Genomic DNA, 27953 nt, shown 5'->3' on the forward strand with positions numbered 1-27953 from the left:
TAAACAGATTTGTTTTTGGTTTACTTTAGTTTGAATGTGACAGAAGACATGCTTATGCAGCAGAATCATCATTACAGTCTTGGTCAGAGATTTGTTTTTTAAATGTCTTTGTATTTTTCCCAACGACACACCCATCGATTCCAAAACGGTTCACTCTTTGTCCAGGTGATACATTCGTCCGTCCGTACAGACAGGCAGTGACCAGCCCACCAGTCATGTTTGAGTGTTTCATGGTCACTCTGCCATCTGCAGCTGTTTCCAGATGCTCCGGCTGCTCCAGGACAAACTTGTGAGCCAAAACTGATGGGTACACATATCTGGTCCCAAACCTCCCCTCCAACAGAAAGTCCATTTTAGACTCGGCCTCAACCACTTCTTTTCCACAGGAATTGACGTCCAACGCTGCACAGCGGACTAGTGCACACACCTGCAACAGATGTATATTAAATGTGACAAGAGTCTCATAAAGCAGTTATATTATATATATTCTCATTCATACCTGCAGAGTGTAACGTCCGTTCACTGTGTGTGTTCCAGCAAATGCTCCCAATGCGTAGAGCTCTTTACTGCTGCCCTGTGGTAGCCGGCGGTACTGAAGTAGACAGCAAAAGGTGCCACTACACACGTCCACTTTGCCTTCCGTCTCATTTAAGAGGACAAATGTGAACGGGTCGTACATCATGGATGAGATGAAGGTGGTGGAGGAGGGAGGGACTGAAGCGGCAGTTTCAGGAGGAGGAGAATCAAAACAGCTTTCTTTGTGACAGTATCCAGAGTCTGTAGCTGTAGATGATGTGGGCTCACCACTAACCACAACGTCCTCCATGGCCACGCTCTGCTCAGCCCACAGCGGGTCTAAGACTGGCACCCTGGCTACCAGCAGCCTGCCCTCCTCTGGGTCTCCGCTCTGGGCGTGGTGGTAGGTGGCAGAAAAAGGGGTGTGGATGCCACTTCCAGTCATTATCAGCTGGTCATTACGAATGTTGGCTGCTAGCAGGGTGACATTGGCACCTAAGCTGAACGCCCGCTGGAACTGGATCGTGTCCAGTAGAGGGAGTTGGTTCATCCAGGCTGTGGGGTAGATCAGCTGACGCACACCCTAACAGGAGTTCGAGGAGAGGATGATGTGAGGAAAAGAGAGGACCAAACACAGGAATGTAGAGTCGGGTAAAGAATTTCAGTGGCTGCTTTTCTACCTTCTCCAACAGCGTAACGGTAGGCTCTTGAAACAGGATGTCAAAGCAGATGATGAGACCAAATCTTCCAGCAAAAGGTGTTTCAAACGTAACGATCTCAAGTTTCGGCGGCGTGTCGAAGGCCTCCTCAAAGTAGAGGTTGTGTTTATGGTAGCGTGCCACCAACATGCCATCAGACCTGTAATGAAAGAAGATTCTGTGAACAGTTTACTTTGGAAAAATATGTATCGTGTAGTTGCTGGATTCCAGCGAAACTACTTCTATATCCAGGTCTACACGGCACCTAAAAACCACGTTGGTGTTGAACTGCCAGTGTCCATCAGATGGGCAGGTGGAGGAGGGGTCGCTCTTCAGGGGGCAAGGCTGCAGGTCAGCCATGTTGGCCACCAGGTAGAGGTTGTAACGGCGAGCCATACAGCTCAACTGCTGGAGAACCTGTGAAACACCACCACACACTAATGTGATTAATATTCACAGACCGGTCTATCTTAATGTGTGTGTGTGTGTGTGTGTGTGTGTGTGTGTGTGTGTGTGTGTGTGTGTGTGTACCTCAGTGTTGTTGTATTTGCCCGGCTCCGTACAGGGGTTCCAGCTCTCCTGTTGGGGGTCTGGAATGGTTTCTAGGTAGCCAGAGATGGAAGAACGGCTGAAGTTGAAACCCTGAAGACCATCTTCGGGAAACACCAGTATCTGGGCACCCTGACCGAGGAAAGATTAAGTACAAAAGTGAGACAAGTGTGGTTACTGTCTGTATGAACTTTGTTACATTAAATATATTTCTTTCTGTCCACCTACACAGAAATGCAACCACTCCTGATGACAGTATTTATCTTTAATATTATATTGACTGTGCTTTTATGGCATTTGGGGCTTTAATTAAAGTGTTGAAGGCCAAATACAGTTAAACATTAACAATCATATGTAATAATGTTTCAGCAAAGAAAATATATAAATAGTATATATAATTTATAAACGGTTAGGAAACATTGTTTGAAGAATTGAAGAATTTAATTTTGAAAGCTTTTCTTCTTCTCCATACTTCAAGCATATCTTCATGTCATCTTGAAGGATATGGATACTGGTTGAGCAGTGTTGTTGTTCATGAGGAGAACCTTACATACCTGTTGAGCGGCCCGGGCGACCTGCTCCTCGTAGATATCCAGGTTTTTCTGCATGTGCTGCAGAGCAGCTTGACGGGACAGGGGGACATGTGGCTCCGGGTTCAGGATTACGTTGTGCTCATACACGGCAGCAACGTACGACGAGTCCGCAACGGCTTGGCCGACTGCTGACGTCAGGGAGAAACTGCCAAAAACGACGATGAACAAAAACATAATTTCTTTCCAGAGAGACGTGGCTGACATGACAGCGATTGTTTACACAAGGGGGGGTCTTGAAAGCCAAAAGTCCAACTCACGTTACTGACTCAGCAATTCCTGGTTTAGTGGTGATAAACTTCCACGGGATGGGATTGTGTAGAAGAGGTAAATACAACTTTTATTTTGAAAATACAATACAGGAAACGGTAGGCACATAACGCGGAACCACTTTACAAATACGATGACCTTTCTATAGCCAGCATGAAGAGGACCTGAGAAAACGTTGTGTTTAATGTGAACGTATCGCTCAACGATACAAAACGGGTTCTGGAAACGGACTACGGTTTATTTCTCCATGTTTGTCTGACGCGTCCAAACGTGTTTGAGCAGGACGTGTGTTAGCATTAGCATTAGCACACATTGCCCTGTAGCACAATGTCAACAGCGCCAGAGGCACCAGCGGGACCCGGAGACGCCCCCGTGTCACGGACCAGCCAGATGCTGAAGAACTGCTGGAGCTGTCGGGTCATCTCCGGCGGTGGTTTGGTCCTGTCCGGAGCGTACGTGTTCAACGCAGCCCGGAGGACGATGCGGCAAGGCGGACCTACCTCCATTGGCACGGTGGCGCAGATTACGTTTGCCGCTTGTAAGTTATCGAGCGCTCTGACTTTTTTAAACTGGGACAACAATCGTGTTTTTTAAGTAACCTGCAGAGCCGCGTGTTGTGTTTCAGGTTTGGCTGCGTGGGGAATCGTTATCATCGCTGACCCGGTAGGAAAATCACAGAGGAAGACGTGAAGAGCGTGAAATGCTGCGATGTTTCTGCAGATATTCATGGACAATACGACACCATAGTTAAAGACTTGTGGGTGTGTGGCGAATGTGGGTGGACCGAGATAATGTTGAACGCTATCGATTGGTTGAATTAAAGACGTAAGAGGTCATATTTAATGTATTTCTGTCATTTTTGACATTTAAAAAAATGTATGCAGAAATATACCTAAGAGCAAAAAGTTATTTTCAGGACTGAAAAAAAGTATCTATATCCAACACAATTTAATTTGAGTTATTTTGGGCATGCAGAGATATAAAATAACCACAACATTAAGGGGAGTGCAGTATAAGACATTTGCCAGGGTTCCCACAGGTCAGGGAATTTCTGAATATCAGGGATTTTTTTCCAGTCTTTTCCAGAGAGGGAATGTAAGGATATTTTATAATTTGTTGGTCATAGAATATCAGGGAGTTTTGTTTGTAGCATGTTTCCATTTGAGTTGCCATTTAAATGAATTAATGAATTTGACTTTAACAGTTTGAATCCTGATATTTAATAACTACATTGCATTTTACGTTACTGGCAGAGACCCGTTATTACAAGATAAATGGCAACAATCCTAACAGTGCTACAGTATTTCACAGGTATAATTACAGCTGTTATCATCTACTGTTTTGGCTCTTAGAAGTTGCATCTGTACTACTGATAAATTGTGATTTGTAGTGTTTAATATGTAGCTATTTATTTGGAAACTGCAACCTTACAATAACAAGGCTACAATTGGTAAACCTTGTGCCTGCATTAAATGTAACACCCTCAAATTACACAGCAAGGAGGTTCTTCAATCAGGGATACTTCAGCCACATTAGTAGCCTTTCATTAACAGAGCAGCTACACCAAACCTGCAGATCTATACAAAGTACTGAAGACATCTTGTGGGTCAGTTAGTCTGAGTTATCTTTTATTAGTGTTATACTGATTTGAGCACAATTGCTCACAAGGAAGAGTTTGATAAGCATGATGCAAAAAAACACCATAAAGTCATTTTCAGTCGCATAAAATGATCATGACATTCTGATTGAATTTTTTTTTTAGGTTAAAGAAAAATATGAAAATAGAGTTGACAGTACATTTAGGCACACTATTAACACATACTGTACACAGATATGCACAATTTCATTATTATAGATTCATAAATACTGGGGTTAAAAAAAAAAGAAAAAAAAGACAAGCCTTCCTGTAGGGAGAGATGTGCAGAAAGTTAGAAGTGACACCTCCTCCACCGTGGGAACAAAATATTCACCTCCTAGTAAGCGAGGCTCCAGTTCATGTCCTCCTACTCGGCCCAACAGAGTCCACCAGGGCTGCTCAGTGCAAGCAAATCAAAGCAGACGAGGGCGTTCCATCCAATGGCTGCAGCAGAATGGGGCTCCGTCCAGCCCATCGCCCTCCCACAGTTGCTACGGTAAGTGCTCATTACAGGACATGGGTCCCTCCAGCTGTCAGTTAATAACAACAAAGATCTGTTCACACTCAACAGAACAGGCTTGAATGCATAAAACGCCACTTATGAGTTAAAAAGAAGCAGTTGTTTGAGGTTGCCTCTGAACTACTTTTAGCCCGACGAGCTAATCATCAGGCTGCGACACAGAAAACCCCCTGCCACTGCCCAATCGACACCCAAAACACAGATTCTGTACGACTGGACGAGGGATAAGTGTAAAATACCCCCCCGCACACCAAAAACAAAACAAAAAACCTCAGACTTTTAAAACAAGTCTGTCAAATAAAAATTGTACTTTTACAACAACGGAATGTTAAGTTGTTGGGATAAGAAGACATTTCTGGGGAAGCTTCTTATGTTTCCTACTATTAAAACAATATGAATTACTTTGTTTTTTCAGTATACAATGATTCAAATGCACATGCATTAAAGAAAGAAAAAAATATTGCACAAAATTAAAGACATTTTTCTTTTAATAAAAGTGGATATATCTTTATCTTTATTTCCTTGTAACGTTCAGTCGAATGAAGGACAGCTACCTCTAGCGTGCGTATCCTGGTCAGTAACTGTATATAGTTTTAAGGCTGGTTCACTAGCTCACACTGGCACAGTTTCTGACTGAAGAGGGTTGCATCTTCGTGCTAAAAAACCACACGCTCACTCACACACACTCACACACACACACCCATTCACACAATTCTACACAAGCCAAAAACACTAGACCAGAGAGTACATTCTTTGATAGTGCGCTTGGACAGCCGGAGCTGAGCCTCCCACAACTGTAACACACTCCGGTGTGTCCTCACAGCCTCACCTTTGAGGTCGCTAAAGGTCGGCTTTGCATTCTCTTTCCTCACAAGATTAAGGATGTGAAGCACAATAAAGTTCAGAGTATTCCAACACCAAACTAGTGCGCACACACCAACGGAACAGCATGAGCTTTGGTCGTCACAGGCTATGACAGTAGCATTAAAGGGGATATGGATCTATTCTTCGAGGATTATGGGTGGTACAGACGATGTAACACTTTGGAAAGAAACAAAAAAAACACATCCTAATGTCTCAAGAGAGGCATTGAGGCTGGAAAAGATTCAGACAATAAAAATCTAAATCATCTCTTTCGACGCCTATTTGTTCAGTAACATTTTAAAAACCCAGTGCTATTGACATATTTGGTTGCTATGAAAAATAATGTTTACAAGTGTGCAGCTTTTTGCAGATTAAATGTCTACAGCATGAGGGTACTGTTGCCTACAGCTGAGTGGCCAGGTCACTGAGATGGTCGAGATGGCCAAAAGACAGAAGTGGGAGGGTAAGGCAAGGTGTGGGTCTATGCTATCTTCTCCTGCGGTTTAAAAATAATACAGTATTTGTGGTCTGCTCTCTGGACCAGGAGAAAGCAGCATTGACTGGCCCAATGCTAAACACAAGTAACAAGTCCAAAAAAGGAGGAGGAAACTAAAAGAAATGACTGCCATGTCCAGTCTTGGTGCAAATTACAGTTATGCGTGAGTGTGTGTGTGTTTGTGTGAGTGTGTGAGAGAAGAGGGCAGAGTGTGTGTTGTTCATCCTTCAATTCTGTCTGGACAGAAATAATCAGCTCGATAATTGGAGTGTTTTGTACTGAAAAGAGTGTGTGAGGGAAGTGGAAGGGCAGAAATCACACACATACCTCAACGTTCACATCAAGCCCCCCCACTCTCACTCTCTCAGCTCTCAAGTCTTTGTGTGTCTCGTCGGCCCATGTCCCGTCGCCTCGGTCCTCTCCTGTCACCTCTTGAGGGAGGATGATTTGAGTTTCTGGCCGTATCTATGGATGCGTGGCGAGCGGGAGTGCAGCTTGACAAAGAGCTCGGGGAATTTGTACTGGGGGAACATCGTCTCCAAGAAGCCCTCCAGGAAAACGTAGACTAGCCGGCGGTTCATGGGTTGGTACTGAAACATGTCGAAGACTCGGAGTATGCCCTTTCTCGTGGTGTCCGCGCCGATGATGTGCTTCAGCTCGTCTGACGTAGGGAGAGAAACACAGTCGTCAGAATCGTGTACAAACTCAGGGAAATGAAAAAGAAGAACCTTTTCCAGGTGGGTTCATTTTTGCCCGGCCTCACAGCAGTGCAGTACTTGGGCTGACCAGAGGAGCATTTAGATCCCTTAACTGCCCCTTTAATGTGGCATTAGAGCAAGAATGAAGCATGGAGCTAGTTGGATAAAAAAAGAAATTAAACATACAACCAAATATTTTACAAAATGAAACGTGAGGATGAAAGGCAGATGCTAGAAAAAATGTTAAAAATAAAGCTCAACACAAGCTTATTGGTTTTAGTCATTTTTATGCTTCATAGTTTTAGTTCAAGTACAAGAACATTAATTACGTTTTAATCAACCTTTAGTTACTACTTATCTTAATTTAGTCTTATTCCTGTGTCAAAGTGTGTTTTTTAGTCATCAGATTATATTCAATCTAGTCCATACAACCAATAATTTTGTCATTTAAGTCAAACTCATTTCACATGAAAAACAGATCAAATATTAAAGACTGCAGTGTGTGTGTGTGTGTGTTTGTGTGTGTGTTTACCTGGCATGATACCCAGAAGGCTGGTCTTGGCAGCTATTCGTGTCCTCATACGGATGCTCTTGTCCCGACGAGGTGGCGTCTCCGCTAGAATACCGTTGGGCCAGTAGGAATCCCTACATGGAGACGGAGCCACCGAGGGTTATTCATCCGTTTCTTTTGACCAATTGCTGTTATCTGAAGGAAAGGAGGGGTTACCTGAACTTCTTGACGTAGTCTGCAACCTGCTCAGGGGAGGTCAAGTAGTCCACATGGTCCACAATTTTCCTACAGAGACAAAGGAAAGATGACTCAGGTTGTCCTGTACTGTGACGCTATGAGCTGCACTTAAAGACTTCTGAGAGGCTGAAGCTCTGAACATGTGTGTACATGTGTGCAAAAATCCTGTGATCTTTGAACTTTAATCCCATAAATTCGCCGGAAAGAAATATACATAGGATAATTTAAAAGTCTTCAAAGTCCCAAGATCACAAGTGTTACAGCAAAGTGTTATGTGCCTATATTACTTTGCTCTGTGTAATTTGTGTCTGACCTGTTGATGGTGTCTCCATACGTGGCCCGGATGAGCTGCTGCAGCAGGTTCTTAATGTTCCTGCGTAGCCACTGGTTTTTCTCCTTAAGGTCAAATACTTCATCCATCAGTAGCAGCATTACCCTCAGTGGGATGTTGTCATCCACCTAGATGCACAAACAAACACACAAAAGACCATTTAGATAGATCCAATCACCAGGAAAATAAAGCAAGAGCGCAGCGTCCAACATGCCCACTGACTCACGTTGTCATCAAGCTGAGCGGAGACTCGACAGTGTTCAGGGTCAATGTCCGACTTGGGGAGGAGTGGAGGCACCTGGAAAAGAGACGAGGAACATCAGACCTCTTTCACATTTGACTTGAAGAAGATTTAGAGTCCCAGTTGTACACCTGGTTCACACACTGAATTTAAATGAGAGTCATGAAGAATCATCAAAATCTAAAATCATCTTGGGGGAGGGGCATAGAAACAGCTGTTTGCAGCATGCGTCTCCCTCCCCGTTGACTGTCCCTTTCTGTCTGCCTGTGTGCAAACTACTTGCTCTATGCGATGGCGTTACCTTGAGTATGGACTGTTTCAGGTCCTGACCCAGTCTTTCTGACATGCGGCCTATGTTATCGGAGAACTTGGTCACGCCCTCGGTCAGACTGTCTGGCAGGGTCTTCACCGCATTGGACACGTTTCTCATGGAGCTCCTCAGAGGATTTACAAATGTGTCTATCTGATGGGGGAATAAAAGAAAAACAAAAAATAATGTACTTTAGAAAACAACGAGTAAAATACAGCCTCTCATTTCTCTGTGATTAAATACATGCGATTAAAATCTCAACTACACACATTATAACTGCAGTTATTTGGTAGTCAATGAATGACACTGAAACGCTTATTCTTTTAAAAAATGTAGTGACCTTGCGTGCAAACTCTCCCTTGCCCTTGTTGTAGGCTTTGTTCTCTAGGAAGTCAAAGACGTAAGGAATGAGAGTTGGACAGGCCTTCACCATCTCTGGGTTCAGCAGCAACTGGAACACACACACACAAGTTATTGATATACAGTCTACAAAATGATGCAAGACAATAATGTGACTAGTCAACACTAAGATATAGTTGTTACCTGTAGGTAAGCATTGAGGTCTTTTTTTCTCTTCTCCAAGAAGTCTCTGTCCATGTTGTTGAAGGTCTTTTTCCCCGGCAGCTTGAGGATCGACGTCAGGTTCTCAAACTAAAACAGAATGTACGCAGCCCTCAGGAGGAGTATCGCTTATGTTCACTAAGATCTAACTCAGAAATGTTGCTGACTTCTTCAATAACTGGCACACAAACACCATCTCTCACACGCACCTGTTCAGTGATCCTCATGTGGAAGTCGTGGAAGTCAGAGTAGCGGCGATAGGTCTTCCAGCAGTCCTCACTGCCGTCATGGCTGCGTCTGAACACAGTGATGGCGTACAGCGCGTAGGTCTTACCATGGTCGTTGCACACCCCTGCAGCACCCCAGAAGCCGGGGAGAGAAGGGTCAGCTACCGCAACGGGAAATACATCCAAAATGGGAATGGAGGATGAGGCAGAAAAGAAAGATGGAAGAAGTATGTGCAGGTTCAAAGTGTTGTTGGGGGAGGAAGGAAGAGATGCATGCCGATGTGATGGAAGGGAGGGAAATGTGACAGAATGACAGGAAGGGAGGAAAAAAGGCAAAAGGAAAAAGGAAAAAGAGAAAAACAGTGAAGGTGATAAAATGGAAGAAAAAGAATACTGGAACAGTCGTAAGTGGAAAAGCAAAAAATGATGAATGGAGCGAAAAGTTGAAAGAAAAAAACATGTAGGGAGGGACTAACAGATACCTGATATACAGAAGAAATTCACACATCCAACCATTACAACACCCAAACACCAAGAGATAATCAGATTAAATGTTTTTAAATCTGACGAGCATACAGAAATGGCTTGAATCAAGCATACACCCCTCGTCAACATTGATCATCGGGAACACCAAACAAAAAGAGACTTAAAGTGAGAGTGATTTAAAGAAAACACCCTCATGCTTTAAAACTTTTTGTCAATAATGCTCACAAAAGGAGTGTATAAGACTCTGTGTGTACCTGTGTCAGAGATGAAGGCATGTAGGTGCATTAAATCATCATGGCAGGAGTTGGACAAGTCGTCCAAAGACTGAAATCACAAGAATCAAGTTATCATATCACGACAGTTTGCTAACAGTATCACAGTACGGTGCTGCTTCACTGTGGATGACGGGTGACAAAAACAACGCCGGGTGTGCCTCAGCGTCAGGATTTTTCTGAGCCCTGCAGCAGGAAGTGAAGAAGACTTACTAGGTTTATGCTTCCTGTGGGAGAGCCGTTGAAGGATTCTCCCTCACCATCATCAGAGCCCCGGTAGCTCGGCTCTTTCAACATGTCCAACTCTGCCAGCATGCGGACATAGAGAGGACTCTGCTTGAAGGAGGGGTAGTAGCGCTCATCACGTAGCATCATGTCATACACCTGGGATGTAAATGTGTGAAACAATTTATTTAGAGGTGGGAAACAAGGGCAAGGCAGCACATTTATTTGTGTTCAGTTAAATCAAATAGTAAAGAAAAGATTGTGTACATTTCTCTGGATTTCATCAAATATCTCTGGCGTGGGGTCGTCTTTCTGTAGCTTCTCCCCTAGTGTTGTTACAAATGCTTCGTCCACCTGCACCCTGGGAGACGCCTGTTGGGGAAGAAAAAAAGAGAAGCCATCAAATACTTTTTCAAAATACTAGACGACACAGGCTAAGGAAAGCAGTTACATAATTCACCAAGAAATTACAGCAAACAAGAAACCCTCCATCTTAACACGACTCCCACCTTATCCGAGAGGTATTGTTCGTAGACACCCAGTGCGGCAGCCTTCAGCAGCCCCTTGGTGGCGCTGGGCTGTTTCTTGCCATCCTTCTGCCAGCCCTGCATGGCCTCCAGCTGCTGCTGTGCCGTCACCCTGTAGCCCTCCACAGTGAGCCAGAAGAAGAGCTCTGCCTGGGCCCCGGCTGCCTGCATGAAGTCTGGATCAAGAGACACATGGAAGCATAGTAAGTGGGCCGGTGCCTTTAACATTCAGCATTTTCTGGCAGCTGGTCTTGTAACTAAATATCCATCAACTGTTACAATCGTGGTTGACTCGAGTTAAAATGTAAATAAGATTATGATACTGTGACCCCGCTGCTTCACTTTTTTTTCTTCTTCTTTAAAAAACAAAAAACTGTTTAAATGACAGAATCAGCCATAATGCCGAGGCTGTTGGCTCTTGCTCATTTTCCACACAAGATCCGACTTGGCTTGATTCCTAGTTTGCAGACACACGTAAACACACTAACGTAATCTGATCTGTAAAGTGAAGTGACCTTTAAGAGTCTCTGATGAGGTCATGTGGGACCGAAAAGGAGCGTGCTTAACGAGACAGGTTGGGGTTATATTTTCTGAAGAAATGGAATCAATTATGCAATATCAAGAGAAATGTTTGGGATTAAGGCCATGTGATGATGTATTTCCAGAATTACCCATGAAGAACTGCAGGGCTATGTTATGGATGAGGATGTGGTCCAGTGGGATAACACACAGCTTTCCAAAGTTGGCCGCCAGCTTCAAGGCATCCACCTCCTACACGACACAGCAAAACGGATAAGTGAAGTCTGGCACACAAAGCGGAAACATTAACACTATTCTTTGTCCGACTCCAAAAGATAAAACTCAACAAAACTGACTTTGAGCGATCGCAGCTGGGACTTGCCGACAATGATTTACCATCACACTAACAATAAGTGATGCTGATATGTTTTTGCTGGATCCTCCACTATGAGGCTGTGCTGCAGTTTCTCACCTTGCCGGAGTGTAGTCTCTGGATCCTGGTCTCACACACCTTCTTCACAAACAGAAGACTGTTTATCTGGTTCTTGATCACATTGATGTCTAAAGGACAGAGAAACAAAGACGTTAAGGGTGGAGATAAAAGCAATGCACTTAATTATTTAGTCACACATTACATTTTGTGTCATCTTTCTCATGTGGCTAATTAAGCCCCTCCCACACATGCTTTTCAACCCTAGACACTACCTGCAGGAGCTGTATGAGAGAATGCCAATGTCTGCATCAGATGAACCAGACATGAACCAGACTTTACCCTGGGGCTCCCTAGTACAAAGTCTATGAAATGTCTCTTGACAGTTCACATGAGAAAACTGCTTTAGTTTCCTGTGTGTGTGTGTGTGTGTGTGTGTGTGTGTGTATGCCAGCAGGAAGAAGTGAGTGCCCACCATCTCCAGCAGTGTCCAGTGAGCGGAGGTACTGTAGCTCCTCTAGCACCTTGTCCTTGACGGCCTCCAGCTCAGCAGGTTTATCCGTCAGCTTCAGGATGTTCATGAAGGCTTCATAGTTACAGCTGGAGTCGCGAATCTGTACAAAAATCACATTACGTGTCCACAACATTAATACCAGGTCAACTAATGGCTAATAGACAGGAAGCATGGATGCGTGTGAGTGTCAACTCTCACCATCCAGATGACAAACTGGTTGATGTAGTCCGGGTCGCTAAGCTGGTTGATCAGAGGAAGTAGAACGCCACGTGCCAGCACCTCCTGAAAAAAAACATCACACGGCATTTTTCAGGTTCACCACTGAACTTGCACTACAGGTAGATGAGGTAGTTACTGGTATGGCAGTGGAGTCTATTCGGGAGCCTGCTGTCGGTTGGCTGGCAGCCAAAGTGGCAGCATTACACAATAAATTAACAACACAGGTTGTATGACATATAGTGTGACTGAATATGCGCCTCATATTCCCATCTTTCACCAATGAAGTCGAGTGTGTCGCGATCGTTTGACAGACTGTGTAAGTGAGAGTGGGATTCTGTGTTTGTTTGTGTGCTCTCACCCGTAGGAAGTATCTCATGTTCTTGTTGTGGAAATCTCCAGGAGGTAGTAACAGATACAGAAGCAACTCACACAAGTCCCGAAGAAAACCTGTCGCACACACACATCATTTCCGTTTTTACCCGTTACAGCATCAAACACGTTTGTGTGAGGAGGCTGGACACATTACATGTGTGGGTTTACCTTCTTCATCTTTCTGTGAAGTGCACACCACGTCTCGACAAATCTTCCTCTCCATCTCCACTTCGGCCTCAAAGAAGGAGTCCACCAGCTCCTCTGTTATATCCCCTGTTCAGACATCACTGTTTGTCATCATCACCTGACTTCATCAACAACTCTATTGAAAAATGTTTCTGTAATGAAATCTTACTGTGTAAGAAGGATTAAAAAAAAAAAAACTTTTAGGAAGTTATGCTTTTATTATAATTTGTATATCAATTACTCACCCTGTGTTACCTCACATTTGTGAAGAAAACTTTATTTGTCTCACATGCCTCCACCGTGACAAAGCAATAAAAACACCAGAGAAAAGACTTGATGAACTAAAGTAAATGGGGGCCGTGATTGACGACGGTAAACTATATTAAAACATCAATATATCAATTTTCATTTATGTCTCATTTATCCAGTCGTATGCTCACTACCTTCCAAACACCTGCATTTATGGGAAGACAGGCTGAAAAAGACACGTTACTCTTCCTCTGTTTTAAATACTATGGTTTCAGCAAAGGTGCATGTGTTTGGTAAGTAGTGAGCATACGACTGGATAAATGAGCCCTGGATTATACTGCAGGAGTTGTGTGAGTTTGTGAACCGATGGTTTGATGTAATAGTTATTAAACGTGACCTCCGTTTACTTCAATTCATCAGGACTTTTCTCTAGTTATGCGAGAAAAACAAGGTTTTCTTCAGGAATTCAAAGTGACACGGTGAGTAATGGATATACGAATAGTCATTTTTTGGGGGGAGAATTATCCCTTTCAGCTCAGAACTAATTCATCACAATCATCGTTAAATTCAGATCAAGAACTCAGGAGGTATGGCAAACATGCTAATGATTACTGTGAGGAGTCGGAAAGAAAAGTGTGTATGAATGTGCTTACTTTGCTTGTCCTCTCTGTCAGCGAGGCGATCCTGGGCTTTTCTAAAGACACGTAAATGGGTGGCAAAGTCATCCACCAGGCGAGTGGTGAAGTAAGGCTGCCAGTCCACCTCTTTGGACCTTGGCACATAAACACACAAGAATAATGTAGAGCATGTAAACATTTGGACAGAACAGCACATTTGGATTGTATAAAACAGTCAATATTGAGACAAAAAACGTATGTCTTGTACAGTGTAGAGAATTGGACGAGGGCATTCTGCAGGGTCTGTCTGATCTCCAGTAAGAAGGAATCGTCTTCACTCAGGGTGTAGTACCAGTACTGGATATAATCTCTCAGAGCAAACTGGATCACCTACAGAGACAGAGAAATAAGAAAGACATTTAGTAAAGCCAACCTGATGAGCTGGACTGAGGGAGGTGGAAGATTTGAGTGCGAGCAAGATGGATAAAAAAGCGTTTTTTGAAATATAATGAATCTGTTGATTGTCGTCATCAAATGGAACAATGTAACTGTCAATATAGGCAAATAATTGAGCTGCAGAGGGAAGGAGGATTTTGTTTTGAATGGTTTTTTTGTGCATTTGAGAAAAGACGAATAGAATGTGCCAGAAAAATCAAGACCATAAACGTCTTTCAGAGCGCATGAAACAGGGTTAAACGATGTCACGCTGTGCTAGAGACCTCAAGGTGCTGGTGCTCAAGGTGTCATGTGCTGCTGAAATGATTAATGTGCATTCCCAGGAAGAAACAGAAGTACCATAGTAGAGGGGCCGGTGTCATCTGACCATCACAAACTGCTGTGTCTGCACCTAACCGCCGGCCACGCTGCTTTACGTTGTGTTGTAACAACAGGATAGGGTGGAAAGGAAAACTGTGACCAACAGATAAAAGCCACTCGTCTTGCCTGTCTCCAACGCTGCAGACCAACGATCATTTCGAGGGTCTATTTACGAAAGTGTTAAGCTTAAAGAGATTCTGGATCAATTACCAGCAGACTCACTGCCAGGGAGTAGAACTTTCCAGCCCTTTTACAGCCTTTTATTTAAGCCACATGATGGAAAGAGTATTCAGTTCCACTCTCTGTTAGGACAGTTTCTCAGTTTCTTTCTGGAAAGAATGTTAAATAAGATTTTAGAAGGACATGTAAGTACAGCATTATCTGCTTACATGATTTAGGTAGTCTTCAAAACGATTAAATATTGTTTTAATAACATAGTAATTAAATACAAAAACCCCCACTAAAGCAGTTGATTAACTATTAAATTAAAACAAACGAAAATGTTGTTGGTCAACCAACTTTTTGATGGATGACAAAGTAATAAACATAAACCAAGATAAAAAGTATTAAGATGACGTTATCTAGTCAGTAGTCAACTATCTCTCAACCTCATAATAAACATATAAGCAGGACTAAAAATCATGCAGTATTCAGTAACTCAAGCTGCAGAATGTGAGTGAGCAACATGTTTTGTAAGTACCCATTATAATGTAATAAAGTTATTATTTAATTTACCTATTTAGAGCTTCTGTTTGATTATATTTTCATTTGTTGGAAAAATAATTATGTTTTGTCGGACAAAGGCCAGCATTGATCAGCTGGGAGGAATCCTGCTCAAGACAAATCTGATGACACAAACCACAAGGAGCCAACTTCCTATGAACAGGAGACACTTTGGCTTCCAGGCTTTAGGTATGCACTGTTTGACAGTTATGACTAGTTCCTGATTTGAGGCTCTGAAGTTGCTGACCTGGGCCCCCTGACGAGTCAGTGACTAAAGTGGGCCAGGGTCCAAAGTGTCTGGAGTGTTAGTGTTTGTCACCCAGTCATAACCCTGTTACCCTTTGCTTGCCTCGCAGTGTGTGACACTGTAATTCATACTTACTCTAAATCTATACTATGAGGGTAGTACTAAAAACTTGACTGGTAAGTAGACTACAATAGTTGTAGCAGGGTGTGCCTTATAAACTGAGTGAGAATGAATAAATGAGTTTTTGCTGAGCTGGTGGTACCAAACAAGGGAATGTATGAAAACACAGAACGCTGCTCACGTGTGATATTTTTTTTAATCATGATACTCGATCATTCTGATAGTCAAAAAGGTGCAAATGTGTTGCTGGCAGAGCTGGTAGACAGACAGACACACGGGCACCTGTTGTAGTGGTTCATCTATGAAACTGGAGCCAGTAAGTCTCCTGTCAATCTTGATAGGCTTCAGCTCCAACTTCATCTCATCCAATGTCTGAAGGAGGCGAAAAGAAACACAGAAAGACAACCAATGAAAACGCACTAATGATCCGCATCGTAACCGACAAGCAGACTTCCTCAAACAAAGGAACTTGATTTTCTACAAGTCCATTTGTTTGTGTAGGCGTGGTCGAATTGTGTGTGTGTGCGTAATGCATGCTCTTTACCTTCAGTATACCAATTTGCGTGGGTGGCAAGTAAGACTGCTCGCACTTCTCCAGGTGTTTCTCCGAGTTGATCTTTCCATAGAGCAGAGTGACTGCAAAGCCCCTGGGAAGCAGAAGTGAGAATGAGAGAACAGCTAAAACTGGTCTATCAGGTGCTGCGGTAAATATGAAAGAGACGTGACGGATGGTTTAAGTGGTCCTCTGCTCACCCTCCAATGAAGCAGAAGATATAAAAGGCCAGGTAGAATATGGCAAAGGGTCCAAAGGTGACGAGGAATAGCACGACTCCAAGACCCCCCCATCCCCAGATGGACAGACTGGCCTGCAACACAAATAAAAACACAGGGTAAACACTCCATGCACACTTCAGTTTATACTTTAACCAGCCTGGGAGTCATACAAACTGGTCAGAAGACAGAATCCCTCAGTTTGGCCTCATGGAGCCATTACATCTCCTATCACTGACAGACTTAACGACAGAAGTTTTAATATGCAGACTAAGACTACGCTCAAAATATACTATATTTATATATTGTGTTGTTTACGATAGTGTTATTTCTGATAGGCTTTTTGTTCACAAACCTATAATTTCAAACAAAGTCTTCTGTTGTAAAGAAAAATCCCCACATAAATCAATCATCGAGCATCATGATGATGTCATCCACATAAAAAACACCATTCTACACGTTAAGACGTCGGCACAGGAAAATATTACTTAAAAAGACACACTGTGGTGTGTTGTATTGTTAGAATGTATCAGGCACAGTGTGTGTGTGTGTGTGTGTGTGTGTGTGTGTGTGTGTGTGTGTGTGTGTCTCACATCCTATGGTTTTCCTGTTATTGTGTCAGTGCAGGAAACCGAGCTATGGTTTCCAGCTGGCAAATCTGTGTCCCAGTTCTCTACGCAAGTTACTCTAGTACAGGGGTGGCCAAACATTTTTGACTACGGGCCATATATAGAAAAACATAAGGAGTTGTGGACAAAACAACAGTAAATGTGTCGTTTTCAAACAATTACACTGCAAGAAAATCTGTGTTTCTAGACACACAAGAAATACACACTGAAATTTTTACATCAAAGATCGGAATGTAATCGACATCTTGTGTTTAAACAGGCTGTGTACATACAGTGTAATATATTAGATATATGCTCAAGCTAGACCCGAGTTTTTTTAATTCCTTGTAGGCCTGAAAAGTCCCGTATCAATCAGGCTACCAAGTGTTTGTGTGTGTATTGCATCGCTGTTATCTACACAATGGTGTTTAAATGAAAAGCTCTCACATAATCACACACTGTATAAAGCTCACAACCAACAGGCAAACACTGTGATGATCAGCTGTGATGATCTTTGGCTGCCCTACATTCATCACCAGAGTTCCTTAGATAAGCAGCTCCCCTGATGGAGGCAGACAGGGACAGACAGACCTTCCTCAGGACACTGAGACATTGTCCTCTCTGCCACAGCCAGCTATGGACAATCGCATGACACACATACTGCCGGCCAGATTACAACCTATAGCATGAACACAACACAGAGAGGCTATTGACAATCTATGCGAACTGCTGTTGAGAAATGTGGTCAGAGTAACGTGAATGAGTGAACGTCAATAGAAAATGCAAGAAAGGACCACTGGACAGTGAATTTAATTTCTCAATTGAACTTGTAATTGAATTATCAGTCTTATTATAAATGCTTGATTGCAAATAGGGCTTGCATTTCTCTAAAATGAGTCAAATATATATATAAGTGAAATGTATTTCCACTTCCACTCTGGGTAATTTGATATTGACTATCTACAGTATGACAGTGGACAGGCTGGAGATGGTACAGGATGCAGGTATCCTGAATGAATGTATTTACATAATTACTTTACTCTGCCATTGGATGTTGTTGTGCTTGCTTTGCTGTCATTGTGGATATCTCTATTCAAACTGGCCACCATTGTTCGTTACGGTCTATCCACAGCACGATGGGTTACACTGAACAAAGGATCTCAATCGGATCAGGCTTCATAAAGCTGAAACCGGTTTAAAAAATGACTTGATTGGCTCCAGATCAGCTTAACAAACGTAGTCAGAACACTAGCTGATCACACAACAACAACACTGAGTTGCCAGTTTACAAACCAATTTAAACCAACAAAAGCAAAATCATCATCAGACGACAGCTGGTGGGCTCCGAGATTGTATTCCAGCACGTACGTTCCACCTCTTTTGCCTTTGGAAAGCTTGCTTGAATGTGATTAGTCTCTACTACTCTGACTACAAAGAGAAAACAGAACTCTTCCTATACTAAAATCGTAACTCAGTGTTTACAGATTCAACATGGCAAATCAAAAATCTGTTTATAGAGATTATAGTGAGTGTATCACCAAGATTAGATGTACGGGAACAGTAGCAGCACATAAGCTAAGCTGTCCTCCTGTTGACAGGGGCAGCAGCCAAACATAAAATATAAAACTTATAAAATAATGTCCTGTGGTTATCAACAATAAACCTGGCCCTGAAAGAGACATACAGCACTTTCCATGCAAAAGTTGTGATCTATAAAAACACACTGACGGGAGAATTCACACACCTGTATAGAAATTAAATAACGATTTCTCTCACACAGTGAGAATTAAGTAATTTCACTTCAGATCACAAGTTACTTACATATCCACCTTTACATAAACACTCAATCCAGCAGTGTCATTTGTGATGGTAGGCCGTAACTATTCTATAAGCAGCTTTCAAATGTAAAAGTTACCAACTAACTCAAACCAAAGCGAGAGCAGTGAGGGGGGCTACACTCGTGGTCAGCTACAATCAACTGCTGAGCCCCCGCAGCAGATGATATCATCATCATCAGTTATAAATTACATTTATTATATAAATTAATTATATAAAAGTTGTAAATAAATAGCATTAAAAGAATTGCAGAACAAAACATCAATAGCTCTCAATAATATTTTCTAATACACTACAAATATCACCAAGTAGGTTTTTAGTTTTTGTGTAAAAGGGCTGCAGTGAACACAACTTTATTTATTAATGTATGGTTTATGAGATGGGAACATATACAGTATAGTGTCTGCATAGACAAACTGAAAACAGCTGTCCAATGCCAGTATCATCAGAGCACACTGGAAACACCACGGTGTGTCACACACTTCTTCACCACATGCACATGTGGATTGTGCAAATTAGCATAGTGCGGATAAAGTGACAACTCTTGCACAACCATTAAACTTACTTACATATGCTCAACATGAGTCCTCATCATAATGCTGGCCAAGTTCCCCATAACAAAACTTCAATAGAATTCATAAATAATTCACCTATCAAACTTTCATTTTCAAATGATTTCCCTGATCAGGCTACATGAATGCTTACTCTTACACTATTCACCACATGGCCAAGATGAACTCTCCTAGCAGAAATGTTGAGCTACATGAACGTAGCTCTACGTTCACAAAGTGCCTCTATATTCCTTCACCAAGTGGCGTGAGTGCATGTGAAAACACCGGTGACCACGCTGCAGAATGTGTCCAAACTGGCTAGACTACCCTCTCTCTCTCAAGTCATAACTGGCTTAGACAAAATCCCTAACAACAGGGCAAGGACTCTGGGAAGAGAATAGGGCTGGCTGAAGAAGTATTATTACAGTTGAGTTTGGTTGACATACAAAGTAAGGCCATGTCCACGCAGAAATGTTTTTGTGTGTAAACACAAAACGTTGCGTTTCGTGTTCATGTAGATGGCAAATAGGCATATGATGATGTCATTGCCCCCACCCCTTAAAACAATAAGTTTGGTATGTGTGGATGAGGCCTAATGATCTTCACAGATACGTTTATACTTTGCCACAAATCTTACATGAACGGCAGATCGCTGTTCACACTACACAGCTTGCTATCTTGTAATCGGGAGTCTTCAAATTCTTTTCGTTTTCAAAGCACATGATTGATCAGCAACAGGTGACACACACTACGAGATAGTTCTCCAGGAGAAAACCCAAGTCTCCAGAGTACGTTTTGTCACAATAACACCATAGGTGAGACGGACAGAGTCATGCTTGTTGATGTTAATGTTGGCACACCTGTTCACAACACTGTCTGTACATCTGTAGGCTACTATTTCCCCAATGTAGGTCAATCACTGTATTATGCTGATTCATGTTAATATCCAACAACACTCATTTTATGAAAGAAATATCGTCCAAGTCCAGCAAACCGAATGTAATCATTCCCATCAGAGGAAGTATTTGAATGTAGTGTGTAGTGTGACGTCAATGGATGTGGAAGCTCTCAGTAGGGCTGTGTGATCAGGCGATGAGGCTGTGGAGGCTTGTCTATGTAGGAGAGACGATAACCGACACTCTTGAGTCATTACAGCTTACACAGGGTTTTAAACATGAACCATCTGCTCCAGTGATTAACACCCAACCCATCGGGAACGCATGCACGCACGGGCGTGCACGCGCACACGCACGCCATCTAAACATCTAGGCAGCTCCTTACGCAACCCACACTGAATTGACACACATAAGGAGTGTAATAATACTTGGGAGCCGAACAAGAGGTCTGCATTTGCAGATAGACAGAAATGGGGTTGTGTCTGTTATTCAAAAACATATATAAATTTACTTCATGTACATATTCAAATAATTAATCAATTAAGTGATAAGATGCACTGATAAAAAAAATCATTACCTATGTTACTGTTAATATGATGGCCACGGATCAAGTAATGAAATATTCATTTCGTGTTCACTTTACTACATCACTAAAATAACTTCAGAACGGTGTATAACTTTGCTCATATATTGATTTTGTGTCCTTACTCTACTTTCATCTGCCCGTTTCTCTGTCTTGCTTTTTTCCTTAGAGCAACTTCAACAGCAATTAATAATCTAAACATACAGAAGCACAGCCACATAGAAAGGTTTTTGAGGAGTGCTCCACTGTTGGACGTCCTTGACATCCAGGCACATTCAGACTTGCACACACAGCCTCTTATCAGTGTCTTGGAGATTATCGTTTCCCAGCTTTCCTGGCACAACTTGAAAACAAAGCCACACACAACCACACACATACTGCACGCAGACACACACATGTCGGAAGAACTCGGGTGGAAATTGCTATTTTTGTTATATAGATACACAAGTCCACGAGCGAAAGTGTAGCTACTGGGCATGAGGTTAACTCAGCCCATTAAAGCTCTCCTGTGGGAGAGCCATGGTTAATGCCTTACAGCGAGAGTGAGTGGGCATGATCATGCTGACCTAATCCACCAGGACTACCATAATGCAAAGAGCTATCAAATTAGCTTTATGATTAAACCTCTAGAATGAAAAGAGTATATAAATTTAACAATTGCACCACCAATAACTTCCAGATGGGACAAGAAAAATGTCTCATGTTGTCATTCATTTTAAAAAGAGAACTGATATCACCAGGATTATAAGGAGATGTTAACAAATCCTCCACACTTTCTGAAGACTGAAGACATTTACTTGGTTATTCAGGGTCTAATGCTGGGGTTCACTTATGGTGGCAGTTCTATCCCTTTATTTAAATTTCAAACGTTCAGGCTATCCTTCACCGATACATACATTTAATCAAAATGTTACTGAAAAGTTTGCCAGAGTATGTCGTCTTGTCCATGGCAGGTTGGCTGAAAAGTCACCATCATTTCTAACCTACTCTGTCAAATAAAGCAAACAAATCAGCTCAGAAACAATATAGTCAGTAGAGCAAAGATACTGAATCTAGCTACAAGCTATTTTAAAACCTGTGCTGTGCAATCCCTTTTCAACAAGCCTTAAACTACCATTAATTTAACTAAATTAACATTGCGTGGAGCAACAAGTACAGCAGGAGAGAAAAGACTCTTCAACATGCCAGTATCTCATAATGAACCTAACACAAAAATATAATCTGAGATAATTTGATATACTGTTCTTCTTTTGCAATCACAGCAAAACTAGTTTGACAAGCGGAGTACAAGCAGAGTACTTCACCTCATACATACTTGAAATTCTGGTTAAAATGTTACAAGGGGTAATGGGCATGTGACTACATACACAGAAAAAATGCCAGAGTAGAATTTTATGATATCCACACTATAATCGTTAGCCCTACTAACATTTAACAAGGCGTCTTGGACTATTTCATCACTGCAGAAGGAAGTACTAGACTTTCTGAAGTGGTGGTAGATACATGTGAGCACATGTAGTACGGGTGACAAATTGATGTTACAAGTCCAACTGTGTTGCCAAAGGTGAAATGCATTCTGTGTCTCAGCATGACCTCAACACCCTACAGATGTATAACCAGATACAAGACACAGGTATGTATGAGGCTTAATGCTTGATAAGTGTTAGCATGTTTGCCCGGGCAACCTCTTCTATTTACTATAGGAAGGAGGGAGATATGGGATAGATGACTAGTAGGCCTGATGAGACAGTGTGCTGGCCTTAATGTCTACCAAGCTTTGATTAAGACACCTTAATGAGATTTAGCCAGGGTTGAAACCACAGAGATAACTTTGTGTGCCTGTGGATAAACACACAATGCACTATCAGCCTACAACAAACTAATTCAGTGTAAAAAAAAGGTGTATTCATCAAGCTTTGTGTGTACGCCATTTGCACAAAGGAGTTAATCAGTCGCACAGATATAAGTCCACGCCAATGTCGACATCCAAACCTGATCTTACTATTAAATGTGCAACAGAACTACAGAACATGACAGCAACATTTGCATTACAGCTTAGTGTGTAAACATGTACATGAGATCAATTGACACAAATGCAAATCACAACAGGAACCAAACTATAATGAACAGAATGAAGGTAGTGGCAACAGCCTCCTATGTAAGATCTTGATAATGACAGTGGTGATGGCTGAAAGGGCCCTATTTGTATCGTATTGTATCTTCTGTAGCATCTCTGACCCAACTTTAAAATAAATTCATAACAGCAGGGTTCCTGACTGACTGATAACAGGCCGTTTGTGTTGGGCAGACAAAAACAGCCACAGTATTTTAAACCCATTACATTACAAACGTTTTCACTCCTTGAACAGTGTACTTTTACTGTGTTATTTGTTGTTGACGACGAGTAAATTAGCACTGAAAAAGTAACCATAACAACCACTCACGAATAGGGGAAACTCATTAAATAATCCAGTAAAAAAAAAGATAAAGCATGGTAAAAATTACATTTTGATCAAATTGAAACATGCTACAAACAAAATTCCCTAATATTACATGACTTGGCACAAAAACAAAATCAAATCCGCTGACTTTCCCTGTTTGGAAAAGACTTCTAAAAGTGCCCGATATTCCAGAAATTCCTGACCCGTAACAACCCTGTAATTTATAAAAGGACACAAAAGTTGTTGTGCAGCACAGGATGTCCCAATACAAGCATGTCATTTAGTTCAGACTAAAGGTTAGCAGGGAGCAACATTTTGCAAAGAGCTACTGATTTCTAGTTTAACACCTGACTGCACATTGCACAGAAATCAGTACTCCCTGTCAGACATGCAGAGCAGTGCGGGGCTAAAGCCTTATTACAGAGGCTAAAACTGTACTTAAACTGCTGGAGAGGTGCCTGGATGTGCCGAGGTCACCTGCCGCTCAGGAGAGGTGGACAGTGTGCTTGTCAGCAGATGTCTCTATTCTCTCTCAAATCAGGAAACCAGTGAAACTGCATCACGTGACAACTGTAGCAAAACTACAATGTCATCACAAGTAACACAACAAAAAACACAACAACAAAAAAAAACTGGCTCATCATGCCGCGTTATCGATCACTGATCAGCAACAATGAAGTGAGGATTCATATTTTAGGGGAAACCTGTGTTGGGCCGGTTGTTTGTGTCCGACCAGAACAAGGATCTATTCTGACTGACATCATTATCTGCTTGTTAGGAACACAAATGTTAGCTTATAACCATATAAACAGTTTGGTAAGCAGTAACGTCAACGTTAGTCCACAACTATGCTGTAACTCAACCTCGCTGATGTACATAACTTTAACATTAGGCTCGGTTTCTGTCTCTCTACCCGGTCAAACGGCTCTCTGCTCACCTGTGTGTGTTGTGATGTAGAATTTCGTCGTTGAGGGACGTTACTCATAATCTAAACGCATAACTTACAACCGACATTGCCTTGTGTCGAGATAACTCCAGCGCGGTGTTGACAGTGAGACTGTCCTAATCTCATCGCCTTAACTTGGCGTTAACCGTGTAATCCCGGGCTGGCTGCCTCTTATAGCAGACAGCCTTTCCGTGAGCACCGCGGCTGTGACTCGTCCTCTCCCTGTCAACGCTGTGTGTTTACCTGCGGGGAGCTAACGCTAGGGCGCTAGCTGCTACGAGCTAACTGGCCGCGTCTATCACTGGAAAACAAACTACGGTCGCGATACTCGCGTCTTTTTCAGCCGCGCTAACTCACCTCTGCAATCATCGTCCAAAAGGCTGTGCGTGCGGCGGCTCTGGCTAACCCCGCCACATTGTAACACGCGAAGAGGAGGTTATTTTGTCAGTTAAAAACGGTCGCATTTCCAATCTCCGTACTCTGTCCGGAGCGTCGCCATGTTTGCGAGGTTTACGTCCCGAGTGCCCTGTTTCAGGACGTCGTCATGCGATTGGCTGGTCAGCGATGACGCAAAAACACACCCGTGTCTGATTGACAGACACAAGAGCAACGATAATCGTGATCAATGCAGGAATATTTTTGATCATGTTTATATCTTATCCCGTTTTAACACGATGAACAAAATACTTTACAGAAAATAAAATTCAGGCAATTTTTTTGGATTGATTACATAAAAATACTTTAGTCTTATGACCTTTAAGGGAGATTTCTGTGTGATTCTTCGAAATGTGGTACAATGTCATTAAACTAAATTACCTTTAAGAATGGATTCAACCACTACCACCACCAATTTTGACTGATGATGCCACAGTTTTTAATGAGCAAAATCTCAATCTGAGAATCACAGAAAAAAATTTAGATGCAAAATACCGCTAAATGTCACTTGTATCCCAATGGTAATCTAAAAAAAGAAAAAGAGTATTTTGAATAAGCTACAAATGGTGTCTCCCTGACACTATGGGTCAAACAAAGTTAAATATGGGAAGACTGTACAAGAAGGACCAGAGTGCAGTCTGATTGCAAGGTTGACCAATTGGGTATTGTTTCTTTGGACCGGGAGAAGGCTTTTGATAGGGTGGATCACTCCTTTTTGTTTTCTGCACTCAGGGCTTTTGGAATTGGGCGTGGTTTTCTGGAGTGGGTTGGTTTATTGTACAGGGGTGCACAGTGTATGGTGAAGATGGGGGCGGGGCTGGGTCGGCCAATTCCTGTGCAGAGAGGCATAAGGCAGGGCTGTCCTATTTCAGGTCAGCTTTACAGTCTAGCCATTGAGCCCTTGCTGTGCAAGTTGATCGAGCGGCTGAGTGGTTTCTCAATGCCAGGGTCCCACAGTCTTGGCCATCCTCCTCTTGTTGTTTCTGCATATGCAGACAATATAAACATCTTTGTCACCAGCCAGGAGGATGTACAACATTTGAGGGAAGCCCTGGCCATGTTTCAAAACACTTCATCTCACGGGTAAACTGGTCTAAGAGCAAGGCGTTGTTGGTGGGGCCTTGGAGAGATCAGGTAACTCCCAGTTTGCCTGGTGGACTTGAGTGGGGTAGGGAAGGTCTGAAGGTTCTGGGGGTTTATGTCAGAACAAAGAACGGCTGCTCCTCTGCTGCTCTGCTCCTGTGTTCTGCTCCTCTGCTGCTCTGCTAATCTGCTCCTCTTCTCCACTCCTCTGCTGCTCCTCTGCTGCTCTGCTCCTTTGCTCTGCTCATCTGCTCCTCTGCTGCTCTGCTAATCTGCTCCTCTTCTCCACTCCTCTGCTGCTCCTTGCTCGTTGTCGGGAGTGTGATTGATGTTTGTAATTCATATATTCGTATAATGTCAGTGGGTGCCTGCAAACCTGGTGATAATGCATAATGTATTGCCCCAGTGGTACCTTCATTAACCGGAGCCATAGCTTACACTGCCTGGCAAAGAGGGAGCAGGGAGTTTGGGACGGAAACAAAGACGCAAACACAATGAGTCCCACAGTGACTGAAAAAGGTTGTTAGCTAAAAGAGGTCTCTGTGTCGTTCTGGGTCATGATCCCTGTCTCCAGGTGGACAGAGCCCCTTTATGGCATTAGGAGTTACAAGCTTGTTATGAGCAAACAGACGCCCATGTGACAGGCGTTGCTGTGTTTTTAGAGAACCTCACAGACATCTCTGTCACAGCTCCTAACCTGCAATGTTCCATCTTTACCGCTAGAGGTCACTATCAATTCATCACAAGCTCCTGTAATGGTGAGTGGATGGTTACACAAAAGTAGTGGAATGTCTCAAATAAATCACGATGTACATGCCTATCATAGTTTCGCAAACATCCAACAATCCCCAGAAGAAGAGCACGGCAGATCCACAAGCATAACACACAGAGAGGAATTTGAGGTGTGAATAAAACAGGTATTCTTATGGCTAAATGTGTGGCAGCAAAATGCAAATTGAGACGATATGAGTGCAAATCCTTGCTCTTTGAAAAACATGTATTCAAGCATTTCTGAAGTTTACTTGAGGGACCAAGTGAAAGTCTGTTTAGTACAACATTCCCTATATTTTTGTTACTAGCCTCAATTCAACTGGGACTGTAACTTTGAAATATCACCACAACTCAGATTTCTAGTGTGGAGGGTTCTCCCATAGTCTGCCTTAATTCAGCCTGTTTTCATTTGCACTGATCTTTTGAGGTGTCATGCCTTTAATACCACATTTTCATCTCTTTTTGTGGCACTGCGCTCCCCACCAAAGTGTGCTATTCCTGTGTGCGTGTGTGTGTGTGTGTGTGTTCGTCACTCTCAATGACAAAAGACTGGCCAAAGAGCCGTCATGTAGATCCCAAACTTAGCAGCACATCAGGTCATTTTAAGAGAACACTAAAACTGGGATGTTATTTTTTTGGAAGCCTTTTGGTGCGAACATATAAAAAAGTATGTTTTAATTAACCTGTTGGCATTTGTTGGAAGACCATACGTTAATGGAGTAGATTAATAATAAAGGAGACTTTATTTGCAGACGTAACAAACCCCTTTGCTCTGCTTAGTAAGCCAACGAGTGACCTGAGGCACGGTGTCCATGGTGGTTTGGCCCGGAGGAGGAGGACCTGTGTGTCATAGTTCAGAGGTCAGGAGGTGGAATGCGACAGCCAATGGTAATTCAATGATGAAGGAAATACGTGTTATAGGTACATATTGGATCTGCAAAATGTCACCTTTTACAATAAAAGAAAAACTGTCTTACTTTCAGCAACTACTTTTATATCCACAATACTTTTAATATAGCGATTTTTAGCAAAATATGAGTGTTTGTAACAGCCACTGTTTTCTGTAAAAAAAAAAACGATAACCTTTTTTACAGCCACTTCCAGGTAAGAGTTTTATATTTGAAAATATATTTTAGGCAGCGTGTTATTTGAACTCCTAAAAATAGATCAGCGTTTGACGGTTTTCACCTGCCAGCAGTAGCAGAGACAAGATGCCTTCATTCGTCAGCTGGTAATTATGTGGAGCGTTGTGTGT

General features: G+C 42.5%; 2 protein-coding genes across 4 annotated transcripts; both read right to left on the reverse strand.

The window, feature by feature from the left end:
• Positions 1 to 10: 10 nt before the first annotated feature.
• Positions 11 to 2580, reverse strand: btd (biotinidase). Its single transcript, XM_084031942.1, is given in 7 exon segments — positions 11 to 180; positions 182 to 427; positions 500 to 1099; positions 1197 to 1374; positions 1480 to 1631; positions 1746 to 1895; positions 2318 to 2580. Coding segments are annotated over 7 exon segments (1599 nt in total). The 5' UTR covers positions 2561 to 2580; the 3' UTR covers positions 11 to 150.
• Positions 2581 to 4230: 1650 nt separating this feature from the next.
• On the reverse strand, positions 4231 to 24933 carry snx13 (sorting nexin 13). Of its 3 annotated transcripts, none has more exons than XM_084033076.1 (25): positions 24767 to 24933; positions 16531 to 16643; positions 16322 to 16424; positions 16060 to 16149; positions 14140 to 14261; positions 13908 to 14026; positions 12988 to 13092; positions 12806 to 12894; positions 12427 to 12510; positions 12190 to 12328; positions 11757 to 11845; positions 11437 to 11536; positions 10748 to 10941; positions 10506 to 10610; positions 10227 to 10397; positions 9996 to 10065; positions 9238 to 9416; positions 9011 to 9118; positions 8808 to 8918; positions 8459 to 8620; positions 8143 to 8214; positions 7899 to 8044; positions 7565 to 7633; positions 7370 to 7482; positions 4231 to 6800 (listed from the first exon to the last, which is right to left on the reverse strand). In XM_084033076.1, the coding sequence occupies exons 1-25, from the start codon at positions 24776 to 24778 to the stop codon at positions 6565 to 6567; spliced, it is 2901 nt and encodes a 966-aa protein (XP_083889202.1). In that variant the 5' UTR covers positions 24779 to 24933; the 3' UTR covers positions 4231 to 6564. The 3 variants fall into 3 exon arrangements, with proteins under 3 accessions (XP_083889202.1, XP_083889201.1, XP_083889200.1); XM_084033075.1 differs by lacking the exon at positions 24767 to 24933 and adding an exon at positions 24401 to 24564 and having other exon boundaries at positions 9238 to 9380; XM_084033074.1 differs by lacking the exon at positions 24767 to 24933 and adding an exon at positions 24401 to 24564.
• Positions 24934 to 27953: the final 3020 nt, after the last annotated feature.

This window comes from Eutrigla gurnardus (assembly GCF_963514095.1).
Source record: "Eutrigla gurnardus genome assembly, chromosome: 17".
Lineage (NCBI taxonomy): Eukaryota > Metazoa > Chordata > Actinopteri > Perciformes > Triglidae > Eutrigla > Eutrigla gurnardus.